General features: G+C 37.3%; 1 protein-coding gene across 1 annotated transcript in view; it reads left to right on the plus strand.

Moving 5' to 3' along the window:
* The first annotated feature begins 24 nt into the window (after window positions 1-24).
* Window positions 25-16312, plus strand: part of NRDE2 (NRDE-2, necessary for RNA interference, domain containing) — a 28159-nt gene continuing 11871 nt past the window's right edge. The window contains exons 1-7 of the mRNA XM_068192622.1: window positions 25-183; window positions 4010-4118; window positions 6182-6400; window positions 8479-8628; window positions 10945-11404; window positions 11603-12005; window positions 15605-15738. Of these exons, the coding sequence (XP_068048723.1) occupies window positions 105-183; window positions 4010-4118; window positions 6182-6400; window positions 8479-8628; window positions 10945-11404; window positions 11603-12005; window positions 15605-15738 (1554 nt within the window). The 5' untranslated portion in view covers window positions 25-104. The remainder of the gene's footprint in view (window positions 184-4009; window positions 4119-6181; window positions 6401-8478; window positions 8629-10944; window positions 11405-11602; window positions 12006-15604; window positions 15739-16312) is intronic.

The following is a 16312-nucleotide window of genomic DNA, read 5'->3' on the forward strand; positions in this document are numbered from 1 at the left end:
GCCATCTTGGGGCCGGGCGGAAGAACTACCGCTCCCAGCGCGCTCTGCGCCGCGGCGCCATCTTGCCGCCGGCAGCTCGGGCGGGGGGCGGCGGCGGGCGAGACATGGCGCTGTTCCCGGCCTTCGCCGGGGCCGCCCAGCCCGGGGAGCCCCCCGCGGGCAGCTCCGAGGGCTCCACGAGAGGTAAAGTGCTGGGAGAACCGCCTTTCCCTTAACAGCTGTCCAGCGGCCCTCGGCACAGGCCGCCCGCCCCGCTCCGGCCGTGTTTGGCCCCGCCGTGTGGCGGCGGCGGGGGCGGTGCCGCCGCCGGGCTCGGGCCCATCGCGCCGTAACCATCGCCCCCGGAGGCTGCGGAGCGCGGCACGGCGGCTCTTGGTTTGTCGTTGGTTTTGGTTTTGTTTGGTTTTTTTTTTTTTTTTTTTCTTTTTTCCCCACTAGCCAAATGAATATCTTGAAAAGTGTTTTTTAATTCCTTGTTTATTGACCCAAATCATAGTTGTAAATGACTTTTTTGGAGGGTTACAAGTGAAATTATGATTCATTGTATCACATTGACTGTGGTGGTTGATGTCTGGAACGTAATACTTTTAATAAAATAAATAATAATATTAAGGTAAATAACACTTCCTGGTGTAGTGCCAGGCAGTGAAGTGGGCATTATGTTTATTAATTCTACTGAACAGGATTTGAGCTAACCCTTCCTTTTGCTTGTCAGGTTCTACCACCCTTAAATCTTCCCATTCCCTAGACACCATAGCAAAGGTAAACCAAAGACTTATTTACCTAGGCTAAATTTCCTGTGTGTTTGGTCCAGTCGGTATGGTGCATTAGCTTCTTCTTGTTCTAGCCAGTTCTGCATTACCCCTGATGGCATGACAGTGGCTGGTATTCACTCTGCCAGTACAGAGCAGAGTAGCTGCGTTTGGGATCGTTTCTGGTAACGACATTTAGCATAGGGAGTGGTGGACATAACAAGATCTCAAACTACAGCTTTTAGGAATAGAGGAGCTGTTCTGTCAGGCAGAGATACATTAAAATTCTCTAGTAATAAGACTTAGGTTATATTTTAAAACTTAAGGAATTTAGCCTTTAACTTTGTTACGGTAGCCTATGTCTCTTCAGGCCACCTGTCTGGAAGATCAGATTATACAGAAAAAGGTGTAAGATTGACTTTTGGATCCATATTTCAGGTGTCAGCACTGCTCATGACTTAAATTTTGGTATACTGGAAGCTTTTTGTGTGAGAATTATTGACAAAACTGGAACATAATTTGTTTGGTTTATGTTTTAATAAATATTGTACTTTGTTGTTGACAACGACATTTTAATGTGAGTTGTAAAAATTAAATATTAACTCAGAACCACATTTATGGTGGTGTATATCAAATTTCACACACTCAGCTTATGAGAACTTGAGAACTTGACAGGCATCTGTCTCTCTGATAGATGGTTCTCTACTCAGACCTGATGTGAAGCCAAAGTTCATCATAATACAGAGATCCCAGAGTATTTTGATTTTAATGTTGTGTAAAACTAAGGTGCTTTTAGCAGACATTTAGAAGTGCTTCATAGCTTTATTGTAAAAGTTGAAGTAATAATATATATATATGTTGGTCATGTTTCATGCAGCCAACCACTCTGTCTCACACTTTTAAAAACTTCCCTAAACCATTTCTAAAGTGGAAGTGCTGTCTGAAACAGACACCGAAGCGGTGCTTATGCTTCTTATGCTGCCCAATTGCTGAGTTGCAGCAGCCTCTTGAGTGCTGCAATTTTCTGTATGCTTCGATACAATTATGTTGTCAAGCTTAATTAGTGTTTGGTGGAAGATAAATTGCAAATTTATCTGTAGCCATGAAGAGAGCAGTGGTGGTAAGTAACCCTGCTGACATTAGTAAGCATGATGCGCAGCATTATTTGCAGTCTGAACTATGCTGTAGGTCAGATGATGCAGTGAATTTTGCTGAAAGCAGAATTTCAAGATCCTGAGAGGCAATAAAATGCTTCAGGTAACTCTTAAAAATTGTCTCTGTAGACATACACTGTAAATTCTTAGTTTTTCTTTTTGCTTGAGAGGGTATGAAGAGAATGTAATTGGATTGCTGCTGCTGTTGTGCTCATAAACATGTAACAAGTACATGCATATTATATCTGCTCTGCAAAAATGGTAAACTTCTTAGACATTCCACAAGAAAAAAGCCTAACAGGTGAAGAGATATTGTTTTAAAGTTTGGAATCCATTGTGATGTTTGTAGTCCTTGCATCCAGCTAACTGATTCACTTGAGATTATTTACAAGCAGTTTGAACTTGTATGTTGCATAATGGCAAAAATTGCTTATTTCTTTCTGAGTATTAGGTCAGTTTGGTTAAATTCTTCAGAAGATACTGTACTTGGAGATACTGTACTTGCAGTATTCTGAACTTACCTGCTGTAGCCACAGAGGTGTATTGACTGTGCCACAGGGCTTGATTCTCACAGAGTGATTCTTCAGTGCATTAAAGATGCAGTTTGATCGTACCTGCTCAGGTAGAACCTAGCCACAGGAACAGGCTGGGCAATGGTGCATGATGGTGTTCTGCAGCATATTGGTTGGGCTGGTCATGGGAAGTGTGTTTTGGTCTTGACAATGCCATGAATTGTGGATTCTGCCATGCACAGAGATGGAGGCTTAGGAGCCAGGGGGGTGATCACTCCTCATGGGGCCTTTTGTAATGGGGGTGGACTCCTGGGGAACACAAACTGTAGCTTTGCTTTATTTTATGTATTTCTTGATTTGTTGAACTTAGGTTAACAAACTGTTTTGCAGCCTACTCTGCATTAAATCCTTTTGTGGACAACAGCTCAGGGACAGGATACAGAAGAAAGCTTTTCATACCAAAATTCTGTTTCTGAAAGAAATACTTTAAAAGGAGGAGAGGTATATGGCTTAACAGACAAAGAGTTCTTGCTGTTTAAGGAGTGGAGGTTAGTGTAGTCAAGAGCACAAAGACAAGAGTGTGACAGGAAGAACACTGAGGCAAAAGTGATTGTAAAAAGCATGGAGGAGAGGCGGGGAGACCAAATTTGTTCCTTATGTTATGTCTGTCAGTGTGGCACAGGAGGGACTGCTGTTAAGTTCTGTATTTACACAAAATAACTTTTATTGTTTAATAGCTAAGAAAATTCACATGCTTAAAGGAATTCTAGATATGAAAACCCTGTGAAAATCATCATAAAACTTGTAATATCAGTAAAATTGTGACAAAAAGTTTCCCTTCCACATTCTATGTCTGATCTTATCTGCTGACTTAGATGCAGAATGCTTAACGCTGACTAGTGTATCCAAATTAGCTTCAAATAGCTTTCTGTCACACTGTTGAAAGGTCTAATCATATTTCAGTGGTTAGAGAACTGAGAATCCAGTGCCATGTTTTGGCCATGTATAAAGCACTTGAGTATTCTTATCAGTAATGGATGTGCCTATCAATAAAATTGTGTTAAGAATATTTTCCCCACAGTCCGTAAAGTACGCTTTTGTTAGTTTGTATAAGCTTTATCTCATTCATTAAATATACCTTTTGTTTAATTATGCTTTTCAGTAATTTTTAAATTTCATTTTTAAAATATGTAACTATTTCTGTTCTATATTGTATATAGAGATAAATATATAATTGATATATAGTAGTAACTATATTATGATACAGTAGATTATCTTATACATATATAACACATTTATACAGTCTATAAATATATAAAGTTAGAACCTTTAAATCATAAAAATTAATGTTGGATAGATTCTTTTTTATGTATAGAGCTGTGTATTAAACATGGAATCTGCTTTCAGTATGAGCTAAATGAAAATTTCTTTGAATGCTTGCCAATTTGCTCAGTTATTGCACATGACTTAGTGACATTTACTGTGAATTTAACTTTCTGCTGACTAGATTTAAAAAAAAATGAAAAGTGACCAACTTTAAAAAGCACAGCAAGCTAATTTGTACTGATCTCACACTTTTTTTTACCTACAGAGTTAGACTGGCTTAGTAACCCAAGCTTCTCTGCAGAAGATGCACTCTTACTGCACCAGCGCACTGCAGAAGTTGCCAATCTCATTCCTGAAAAATCGCCACTAATAAGGTAGAGTGTACTTCAATGTCTTGTGAAATAGCCTCTTTCTTTTGTCCTGCTTATCTTTTGTTATATGAGACCAAATTCAGAAGCTAAAAGCTGCTTTTCATTCTATTGTTCAGTATTTAAAAATACCTGAACTGAGTCATGTGTAAAAGAGTGAATAATGCTTCCATGTCTTTTAACTTAAAATAATGAGAAATTGTATGTATGCAATTACATTCCCATTTTCTTTTTCTCAGAGCTGCATTTAAATGATTGTTATTTTGGAATGGAGAGAGAAGTGTGCAACCATCACTCTTCATTAGCTTTTGAATGTCTAAAGTGACCCCTGAAATAATGTAAAGATTGAGCATCATCTTTATGATTTCTCTATGGAAATCAGAGAAATCAGCCATTTCACAGTTGAGTTTTTTACTTTTTGAAAAACAATTGCTGATGTGAAATAATGAAATACTGTATGTATCAAGTTGAGTGTGGCTGTAGAACATGCTGGTCAGCTGAAGTGGGTGATTATATCCTTTTACAGAAATGAGTTTTAAGCAGCCATGTTTGCTGAAGAACAGGTTTTAATGTGTTCACTGGACTGGCTGCTATACTTGGCTTATCTACACTGTAACTAGCACTCAATAGTGAATGCAGTCAGGTTGTAGTTGTCAAGTTCAAAACCTTAGTCTCTTTTAATTTGATACAAGCTCCCTTGTCTATGATGATTGTTGGTGGTCATGATAGAGAATATCTTCATAATACCAAGCACACCTAAGCACATCTTTTTCCGTACTTAGTCTTGCATTTGCATACATTGTGTGTTTGAAATGCAATCAGTGTTTTGTTTATCAATCATATATTCTGCTATGTTTCTTCAAATCTTTTTAGGACTTTAATGTCATAAAGCTAAGGATTTTGCAAGTTACCATCAGATAGAATGACATAATAAACCCACCATATTAATTTTATCTTTGAAAAGGACTTTGTCAAAAATCAGCGTGCAGAAAAATGTTTGGGTGTTTGTTGTTTGGGGGTTGTTTTGCCTACTACTTGGGTTCTTGATTTAATAAAAACTAATTGGTTTCGTCTCAGTTCAATAAAAACTAATTGCTCCAGTCTGGTTGGTGGTTTTGAGGGCATATGCTTTGTTTGGTTTGGTTTGGTTTGCATGTTAGTTTTAAAGGTCTGCTGATGGTTCTTCTTTGGTTTCTTTTTCCTTAGTGTCCCTAAAAAAATTGTGTCAGGGCTGTTGCTTGAGATGCCTTATTTCTGAAATACAATATTTTCTTTTATTGACCTATTAGGAATAATGAGAGTCGTCACTCCTTTCTTTCATTGAAAGACTACAGAAAAAAAAAAGTTTTAAAAGAGCTTGTGCTTTAATTAAGGGTTAGAGAAGACCTTCATTATTCATTTGATTAAGTGTGGGAGTTTTTGTGGTATGCACAGTAATATACATGTGTTTTGCCAAAACTGTGTCCTTTGTGTGATCTCTCAATAACTCAGTTGTCTGTTGTACATAGTGTTATTTATTACATTATGCTGTATTATATGATAACATTAGTTCAGTAGTCATCAAAAACTGTTTCTTGGTTGGTAGATTTGATTTTTTTAATCTGGAAGTGATTTTAAAAGTGTGGTTTTGATACTTCTTATATAAGTCAAAAAACAGGGAAAAAAATTCAGACTCTTCTTTTGCAGGTCACAGTGAAAGATTTCTCAGTCTTTTAGCATGACTTAAGTTGTTTAGCAAAGTTAGGAAATTTTATCATGTCGATCATCTTCTTTAATTTGGCAACATTAACAGATGGCTATTTGTACAGATCACACATCAAAATGCCTTGACAATTAAAACATTAAGACTGGCTGTCAGTAATTCCAGCAGCTGAAAAATATAGTTGTGATTTAATGTAGATTTAGATCACTTTTGCTGTATATCTTACTGCTACCATCTCAAAAAAAAAATACAGGGTGAATAAAGGTAAAGAATAAAATGTTCTGAGCTTTCTTATGGTGGTAGTCCATAACAGTTTTACTGCCTAGGTGTATAGGTGTATATATAAATGTGTATACTTTTTTACAAGCAGGACTTCAAGATCTGAGTTGTCAGAAGAGAGTGATACAGATGAGAGTCTGAAACAGACAAGTAAGAAAAGGAAAAAGAAGAAGAAAAAGCATCACCACAATAAGAAAACAAAAAAGAAAACCAAAGGGGATTCCAGTAGCAGCGAATCAGAGGTGGACACTAAGCACATCAAGGACAAAGGAAGTGGCAAAAGTAGTGAAAAGGAAGCAGCAGCAAAGTATGTAAATATTAACACTATGCAAGATGTAAATTCATTGTGTTCTTGTGCTTGTCTCTTCAGCTGAAATTCTTACCATTGATTGATCATCTAAGCTTTGTATGACTAAACATGCATTCAAAGCTAGGTGGTTCTAGATTTAGAACCACTTGTTTAATCATATCAATAACTGTGACTAAAATATTCAGTGAAGTGCTGTTGTACAGAGCAAAGCATGGTATGCTGGTAATGAAATAAATTTCTAAAGTCATGTAGAGGCTTATGTTCAGTTTTTGTAAGCATCTTGTTTCCTTTCACAGATCTTTTGTGAGGGTCTGGACAGCAATTGCATTAAACATTCTTAATTAGTGCAAAAATCTTGGTTTGTGGCTGGGTTTGCCTTGTAATGTAACTTCCTCCTCACAGAGTCAACATTTCCTTTTTTTTTCACTTTAAGACAAAATTTTATGTAATATTTAAAAAATTTTATTGCAGACAAAATTTTAAATTATTTAGTACATCTTTTGTATCCATATATTTTGCTTCATCCTTCCCGTTTGTAATATTTCTCTATGAGTATTTGAACAAATGAAATTGTTTTGTTAAATCTTCTTCATTAATTCCAGGAGCTCTAAAGTACTGTGTAATTAGTAGAGCTGTCATTTTTTATGGAACAAGAAAATAGGCATGTAGTGACTATCAAGGTCTTTGAGCAGCAAAAGAGGTTCTGTAAATGCAGCGAGTATCCAGGTTTGGCATACCTAGCTGTGCTTTCCTCAGGCTGCTGGGTTTTTAACATTTCAAGATGGCCCTATCCACTTGGCAATGAGTCACCTTCTGCTGGTTTTCACCACGTTTGCTAGTTTGAGCAGCCATTTTGCCTCTCTCTGATTCCCAGGTTCCTGTGTTTTCTTTGGCATCAGCAGCTCTGGCTCTAATTCACCACACTGCAGCTACTCCTGTGGGTAGAGTGAGGGTTTGGTGACATTAAGGAATTTTTGTTACAATTGATGTAGTCTGGGTAGTCTGTGAATTTCCCCCAGTTTACTACTTTTCTCAAGGGGGATTAATCAGCTGAAAGCGCAGGTTGGTGGGATGTGTCTATGCCAAGGTAGCATTGCTTCCCTGCGGAAGAGTGGCAGAGGTACTGCAGATGCTGTCTGATACCTCTAGCCAGATGTAGCTCCTCCTTTATGAGAACTTTTATTGGCTGCTGGTGGCTAAGGCTTCCTTGACTGTGAGGAAGGACAGTAAAAAATACTTGGGTGCTGAACCCATTCTGCTCAGCCCCGTCACTCATCTGTGCTGGAAGGGTGCCTGGGCATGGTTCATATGCTGTTTGCTAGGTTGGGCCAGACAGCCAGTGCTTTGTCCAAGTGTTGAAGTTCTTTCATGGTGTCTTTCTTTTACTACTTTCCATAAATTGTTGATGCTGAGAGAATATAGAATTTTCAGAAGAGTGGTTTTGAAACCTGAACCACAAAATTGCTCTGAATGTGAAAAGTGTTGTGAAAATTTAGAAAACTTTTCAAGACTTTAAAACTTATCAAAACTTTTCAAGACTCTAAAACTCACATAATTGTACCATGAATTCAGATTGGAAATTCATAGTTATCTAGAGTTCAGAGGCAGGTTGCAATTTCACTTAAGTTCATTTGTATAACTGTAATCCATAACACTGTTTTATCAAATGCATGGGTATAATTACAGCTAGTCAATCTTCTTACAGATTATCTTATTTTTCTTGATTGTAACATCTTACAAGAGTAAATCTTGAAAGTAGTAATATGTGGCTTTTGGATTATAGCGTGCCAAGCTATTGATTAAATTGATTGGTTAAATCTGGTTATTACCTTTCATAATCATAAATTCAGTTTTTGGAAGTGCAAGGACTTTCAGTGTATTGATTTAATGGTATTATTAGGGTATTTTTAATTGTTTTTTCGAAGTGTGGGACTGACTTTGCAAGAGTGGATCATGTACAATGACTTTGAGTAAGTTAAATTACAGTGAACTACAGAAATTTAATGTGTCTTGGGTTATGTGAATGCTGAATATGTGCACAAATGCTTGACTGTCCTCCTTCTGCTTGTCTGCAGTCTAGGTAAGAGAGCATCAAATGTTACCAGCAGTCATTCTATTTGGCTTGATGATATCCAGGCCCCCAGAGCAGACACCTTCCGGATAGACAAGAAACCAGACCCTGCAAACTGGGCCTACAAATCCTTGTATCGTGGGGACATAGCAAGGTATGGAATGCTGTTCTCTATTGGTATCCAAACTATCACAGAGTTACTTGAGTCTCTCTGCAACATTTTTACATAGAAGATGAGACAAGATAACTGAGTAGCTTATTTCAAAATTTGACTTGGCATTGGGCCAGTGTCAGTGGCAAGTGATATCCCTAGGGGGTCTGTACTGCTACCTAATGTGTACTTCATCAATGGCATGGACAGCAGGATCAAGTGCACACTCAGTAAGTTTCACAACACTAAGCTGAGTAGTGCTGTTAATGCTCCTGAAGGACAGAATGACATCCAGAGGGACCTGGGCAAGCTCAGCAAGGGACCTCATGAGATTTAACAATGGCAAGGTGCTGCACCTGGGTCAGGGCAACCTCACGTATCAACACAGGCTGGGGGATGAACAGATCCAGAGCAGCCCTGCAAGAAGGACTTGGGGGTGCTGGTGGATGAGAGCAAGTGGATGATGAGCTGGAAATATGCACTGGCAGCCCAGAAAGCCAGTTGTATCCTGGGCTTCATCCAAAGCAGTGTGGCCAGCAAGCAAAGAGGGGATTCTGCCCCTCCACTCTGCCCTGTGAAACCCCACCTGAAGCGCTGTATCCGGCTCTGGAGTCCTCAGCACAGGAAGGACATCAGCCTTTTGGAGGGTGTCCAGAGAAGGGCCACCGGATTGATTACAGAGACCTGGAACACCTCTCCTATCAGTAAAGGCTGGGAGAACTGGGGTTGTTCAGCCTGGAAAAGACAAGGCTCCATCCTGTACCAGAAGGGAGCCCACAAGAAAGATGGAGAGGGACTTTTTATAAGGGCATGTAGTGACGGGACATGGGGAAATGGTTTTAAACTGAAAAGAATGTGTTTTGATTGAATATTAGGAAGAAATTCTTTACTGTGAGGGTGGGGGGCCATTGGAATAGGCTGCTCAGAGACGTGGATGCCCTATCCCTGAAGTGTTCAAGGCCAAGCTGGAAGGAGCTTTGAGCAGTCTGATCTAGTGGAAGGTGGGGTTGGAATGAGATTATCTGTAAGGCCCCTTCCAACCCAAACCAGTCTATAATTCTTGGATAAATGTTTTAAAAGGCAAAAGATGGCATGAAGTAATGGGTATAATGTGCATGATTTTTATTGTTTTTAAAAACATTCTCTGTGTAGCAAACTACAGGGCCATCTGGAGGTAGCAGCATGGGGCATATACAAAGGTATGTTTTTGAGGTCAGAAATCCCAGATTGTTTTTGGACAAGTACTCTTTTTGGTCTCTATTGTTCTGTTTCTGCATCTGAAAGGGAAGTGAAGGTATTGATTATTTCAGACTAGATTTGTCAAGAGGTTTACTTACTTGAATAGTTTCATACTGTTGTAAAAAAAAAGAAAAGCTACAGGTATTTTCTTAGCAAACAGATTTCACCCAGACATTGTACTGAAATGTGTCTGTCCTATGCAATGCTACATTTCAAGTTGGTATAGATGAAATTGCACATTCAATATCCTGAGTGAGTTACTGGTGCTGTGAACATTTCCTTACATTAATACAGAAGCCCATGCAAAGGAGCCTACAGCTGGCTCATGCATTATGTATGTACGCTTCTTGATTTTCTCAGGAAAATTGTTTACTGTATATACAATAATACTGTATATAATTATCTGTGGAGGAGAGAGAATTTATGGGTTATATTTTTGTAGCATTTTATGCTTTTGCAATAAAATTGCCTGGTTACAACTTGTTTCAATTTTCTATCACCTTTGGATTGTCAGCTATTTTCTGAGATGAAAAGTATTATTTTAGTGTTGCATGTAACTAGATTTGCCACTGAAATGACATTATTGGTAATATTTGAAGATGGTCTTTATTGGTCTTAATCCATAGGATTATTGTGGCCTTTATGAACATGGCCTTTCTTTTTCTCTTCACACCCCTCTCCACTTTTTGGCATGCAAAATGGACAGAGGGTTAGGGATGCAGAAGGAAATTACTGGACTGAACAACTGGTGTCTCATTTTCAGTTTAAAATAATCTAATCTAAGGAACCCTAAATAATGTCTGTTGTCCTTCCTCCAGGTTTGTTTACAGGCTTAAAATGATGGAAAGGAAAAAGGGTTTCTTCTGCTCAGAGGAAGCTTAGTATGATAGTAAAAGGGTGATGGCACTGAAGAAATTGATAAGTTGAAGTCCTAAGCAGAAATTTACCAGGTTCTTAAACTTTTGAAGGTCTATGCATACATTATTTGGGTTAATTTGAATGAAAGAATTTCTTTCAAAAAGGAATTGTCTTTTCTAATGTGTATTTTAGAAGATGTTTAATTGTGTTTTCCCTTCCAAGGTATAAAAGGAAAGGAGAGTCCTGTCTTGGCATAGATGCAAAGAAACAGTGCATAACTTGGGACAGTTCTGCATCAAAAAGGAAGCAAGCACGGAGTCAACCTGAGCGCTACTTTACAAAGAGCAATGTGAAGATGCTGAACACAGATGGGATTCTTGTTTGTAGTAAAAGTTCTCCATCTGATCCACCTGCTTTTATACCAGTTTCCCAAGTGGAAACTGATGATTCTTCTGACACAACAGAAGTAAATCCTCTTGGGATTTATGATCTGTCAACCACAGTGTGGCTACAAGGAAAAGGCAAGAGTGCAGACAATGAGTCTGTAAATACACAGCAAACAATTCAAGAGCCTGGGATAAACCTGAACTCCATTCTAATGACAAAAGTGGAAGAATATAACAAGAAAGTTAGAGAAAATCCAAGAGATATTAATGCTTGGATGGAATTTATTTCCTTTCAGGTATGTATTCTAATGGACCTTGTTGCTTATTATAAGTAATAAATACATGAACATTATATTGTAATTTTGTTTGTTTAGAACTGTATATCTTTTCTTGGTGAAGAATGAACTGTTAACTCATCTTCACAAATGTCAGCATTCTTGTGATTCTAGTGATCATTCTTCCTAAGGTTGTAATGATGTTTCTTTTTGTTTTAGGATGAATTAATGAGAGGACCTAGCCCTTATGCCAGTAAGGGAGAGCAGGAATTAAGGAGAAAATCACTCAAGTTAATCTTGGAAAAGAAACTGGCCATTTTAGAGAGGGCAATTGAAAGCAATCCAAGTAATGTTGATCTGAAACTTGCTAGGCTGAAGCTGTGCACAGAATTCTGGGAACCACCAGCTGTGATCAAAGAATGGCAGAAGCTAATTTTTTTACATCCCAATAATCCAGAGATGTGGAAGAAATATCTTCTATTCTGTCAAAGTCAGTTCACTACCTTTTCTGTTTCAAAGATCAACAGTCTCTATGGAAAATGTTTGACAACACTGGCAGCTGTACAGGATGGCAGCATGGTATCCCATCCTCTGCTGCCTGGCACTGAAGAAGCTATGCTGGGTAAGGTTCTTTCTACGTATTATGGTCAGATTGGTCTTCATAGGAGCTAACTGCAGTAAGAACAGATTTTCCTATGTATTGCATGAAGCTTTTCTTCTCTTCAAAATGCATGGCATCCTGGTTTCTTAGCTGAGAATTAAAGCAGATATTCCAACCAAATATGGATATAGCAGATCCTTCTCTTCCCCAGGAGAGTTTATGATACAACATCCATTAAAGTCTAATGTGCTGAGTGGTTTATAGAACAATGTCAGGACTGGAGAATCACAGCCAACAGCCGGGAGATGTGCTTTTATAAAAGGGAGACTTGTGAAAAAATTAATTATCTCTTGTTCAGAAGTTTTACAACTGATTACTTTAATCCAGAAAAGAGAAGGAACATTACAAGTCTGACATAAAATTTTTTTTGAGAAACCCACTCTGTAGATGGAGAATTCTAAGCTGTAATACCATGTGATCATACCTTTTGTATTTCTTCTATGCATACATCTACCACTTTATAATTTATTTTATAATTATCCCTGGAAGAAAAATAAGTCAGATAGTTGGGATGCTGGAGTGGATTCAGGAAAGAAATGAGTTCATGCTCAGTTCTGGCATGGTCTTTAAATTTATTTGGAGCTAAATGACTTTACCTATCCATTTCAGTTTTACTTCTCTACCTTGGCATGTCATTGTGATAATTGATTTGTGAATACATTGAGGAGAGGAAAAGATTAGTGTCACCATGAGTATTTTTGACTTTTTTTTTTAAATTTTAAAATTAATTTTCAATCTAAGAGACTATTATGGAGGAGTCCATTTTTTTTCATGTGTATCATAGTCCAAGAAACCTCTTGTTTTTATCCAGTTCTGTAATTCCTGTTGGAGCAATGATGTTATGCAATATCCAGTCTGGACTTATAGATAGAGATGCTGGGTTACAAAATTGATTTCAGGTGTTCAGATCTGATACAGTCTTTGGCTGATTCATCTTGGATCAAGCATTGGAAAAAGTGCTGCAAAGGAAAAATGCTCTACTGGCCAGTGGATATTGTACAGCCTGATAGCTTCTAATTGCTTCTACTGTCTCTGATTTCTAATATTTCAGTCACTTTGTACACTAACCGAAATGAATGATTCTCAGGATAAGGGTTTTATTCAGAACCTGGTTTTGGAAACAAGAAGGTTTTTCTTTCATTTTGTTTTCCTGCACATATATGAGTGTATGTGACTCATGAAATACAAACTCATGGAGCAGTTTGTCAACTGCTATGAGAAGTTTTTTAAATAGACTTCCTTTAGCAAGTTCACTAATATTAGATTGATGTTTTTCTAAATACTTTTTTGCTGGCAATATTCATAGATAGCTAAAATGGAAATGAACTTTAATTCATGAGCAGAACAGAACCACAAGTAACTTCTTGTTGTTCTGTCTTAAGCCTACAGTGATTTGTTTATGAACACTCTGAAGTATTTTATTTTTCCGCTTCAGAATTCAAATTATAGGATTAGAGAAATTTCACTGGGAGACTTCTTGATTTGAGATTTCTTTACTAGTAACTCAACTATGTAATTTTTGGGCTGTTTTAATTGACAGCGTACTTATTAGGAAGGTTACCAAATTGTTCATTAAGGTAAATATAGAGTATTTCACAAACTCATTATGAGGTGAGTAGCACTATAGATGTACATGAGGCTTATATCTTCAACCTTTGACCTTTCCTAAGGACAAAGTGTAAGAGCTCTAATTTTAAATAGTGGGGCACTCTGCCATCTAGTGTTCAGTTCAGTATGGAGTACCGTCTGCTTGGAAATAGGTGGGTGTTATTTTAAAGTAAATATAAATAAAATTAAATATAAATAAATTTAAAAGGTAAAGCTGAATTTAAAATGGTAGATCAGCCTTTACATAAGTTTTGAGCTAAGAATTTATAATGCTTTAAATTTACTAGGAACTGTTAATATAAAGCAGATGAATATAAAGTGTTCTTAATTTTTGCTGTGTAAAGAGTTCTGTTTTTCAAATTATACCTACTGGCTGGGGAGAAACATCCTTATCTTCTGGGTCAGTTCAGCTGCAGAAGTGTCTTAGCATCATGGAGTGAATTAAGTATGTATTCATGCTGTTTTCAGTGTTTGCCACAAAGAAGATGCTGATCTTTGCATTTCTTCAAATACCATTTTTTGGGGGGTTTTTTAATGCAGAAAAATTTACACAGTAATTTATTTCTGGCAACAGTTTGGCAGCAAATCCTGATGAGGCATTTTCTACATTCAGAGTATTTTAGTCAAAGTTCATCTCTGAAGCTGGGAGAGTAGGAAAGGACAATTTTTTCAGTGTCAGTTTGACACAGTGTCTAAATTAGTTAAAATATTTGGGAAGACTGTATTATAAACTTAGTAATTGTTTTTGTTGTTTAAATATCTTCAGAAATCCCAGAGTCTTTCTTAGCAGGACTAATCATTGACTTTGGAAAAAAATTGGATTAAATGTCTAGTTTGTATATTCTAGCTGAATTCAGATTTTTATGTATATACATCTGATACATGTCTAAATTCAGATAGAAGGAGTAAATAATTTCCCATGTGTTAAATGTAAGATGATGATTAAGAGCAGTTGCTGCTAACCTATTTTGTTACATGTGTGTATCTGGACACCTAAATATTTGGATTGTTTAAAACCCTTCAAAGCTAGTGTGTTCAGTGAAGGAACAGTAGTATTTAAAGCACTGTTTTACTGTTTTCCAAGCTGTCAGGGATTTGTTTAAGTCTTTATGGGCTTGAGGTTTTTTGCAAGTTGATTATGATTTAAAGCAATTTAAATGGCTTTTATTTTGTTAAGACTGGAGTATAATTTGGAGTGATTATCATTGAAATGTCCTTGAGCTGCCTTATAATGGAGGTGTTTATAATATCTGTTACTTCTCCAATTCTTTCATTGAAGACTGTCTTGCAAAATATGGAGAGGAACACTGGGACTTTGCTTCCCTTTTTAAGCTGAGACTGAAGTTCAATGTGCAGCAGGGGTATGGCAGTGTGAGACAAATAATTTGTTGAAGAGCGAGGGATAGGGCTTTTCCCTACTTTTAAGCAGTAATATTTTGACCAGAAGACTGGACTTCTCTTAACTCAGGTCTTACATACAGAAAAAGGGAGTGACAATTGGAATTAAAATGATATATTGCCAACATATTATCAATGTAAATATCTCATGCAAAACTGAAGCGAAAAGGATTTTTCTTATTATCACCTACTGTGTGCACTGTGATAACACCCAGCATCTTCAAAGAGGACTGTGACACACTGACAGATGTTGGATACAGTGAAGTTCAGAATACTGTGTCTCACTTTCCATCAGTAAGGGCAGTGCATGTATGGCGTGAATAAAAAATCATCTCTTTGGCACTTTTAAAGTGAGTGGTCTTAAGGTTCATTAAACTGTGACAATTTTGACATGCATTTATGCTGGTTACCCTCCATGGTTTGGATTTTGATACTGTTCCAAAAGAACTATGTTCTACAGCATATCGTGTATGTATTTTTATATTTGTGGGCTGTAATAAAATACTTTGCAACAAAATCTGAAATGCTAAATTTTTATCTTCTTTTCTTCACAGCTATATTTATTCAGCAATGCCACTTTCTGAGACAAGCTGGCCATTCTGAGAAAGCAGTGTCTTTGTTTCAGGCTCTGATTGACTTCACCTTCTTTAAACCTGACAGTGTAAAAGATCTGCCAACAAGGGGACAGGTAGCAATTTCCATTTAAATGGGTGTGTGTCTTTATGCATTACCAAAAATGCTGTACCAGAAAGATGTTGATGAATTTTTAAGGACATGGGGAAATATTTTGGATAATAGCTTACTTAGAGGTTCTTCAAGGTGATGCTTGCATTGAAAAAATGCTTGTGGGTCCTCTGGAACTACAGGCCAAATGGCTACTTTTACTGTATATAATAGAAGTGTGATAACAAGTCATTTCATATCTTTTTTAATAATTAAAAATGAAAAAAATGGAGCTAGCTGACCAATGTCTGTGTCTAGCTAGCACTTGCCCTGCTTCTTTTCCCCCAAAATGCTGTTGTTTTGTTACTGGTGATGGAGAGAGCTGATAGGACATAAAATCTTTCAGTTCAGACAGTTTTTGCCGAAGTTTCTTAGATTCTCTGTTACCTATTCCCGTTAATTTGATGGCTACATTAGGAACACTTTTGTGCTTTCAAGTGCCTTTTATTTGACCCATGAGATTCTGTTCAGCTTATAATGGTAAATGTTGAAGTACTAAATCACTTTTTCTCTTAATTTGTTCAGGAGAATGTTGCACA

The sequence above is a fragment of the Anomalospiza imberbis genome, chromosome 6, assembly GCF_031753505.1.
Source record: "Anomalospiza imberbis isolate Cuckoo-Finch-1a 21T00152 chromosome 6, ASM3175350v1, whole genome shotgun sequence".
NCBI classification, from domain to species: Eukaryota; Metazoa; Chordata; class Aves; order Passeriformes; family Viduidae; genus Anomalospiza; species Anomalospiza imberbis.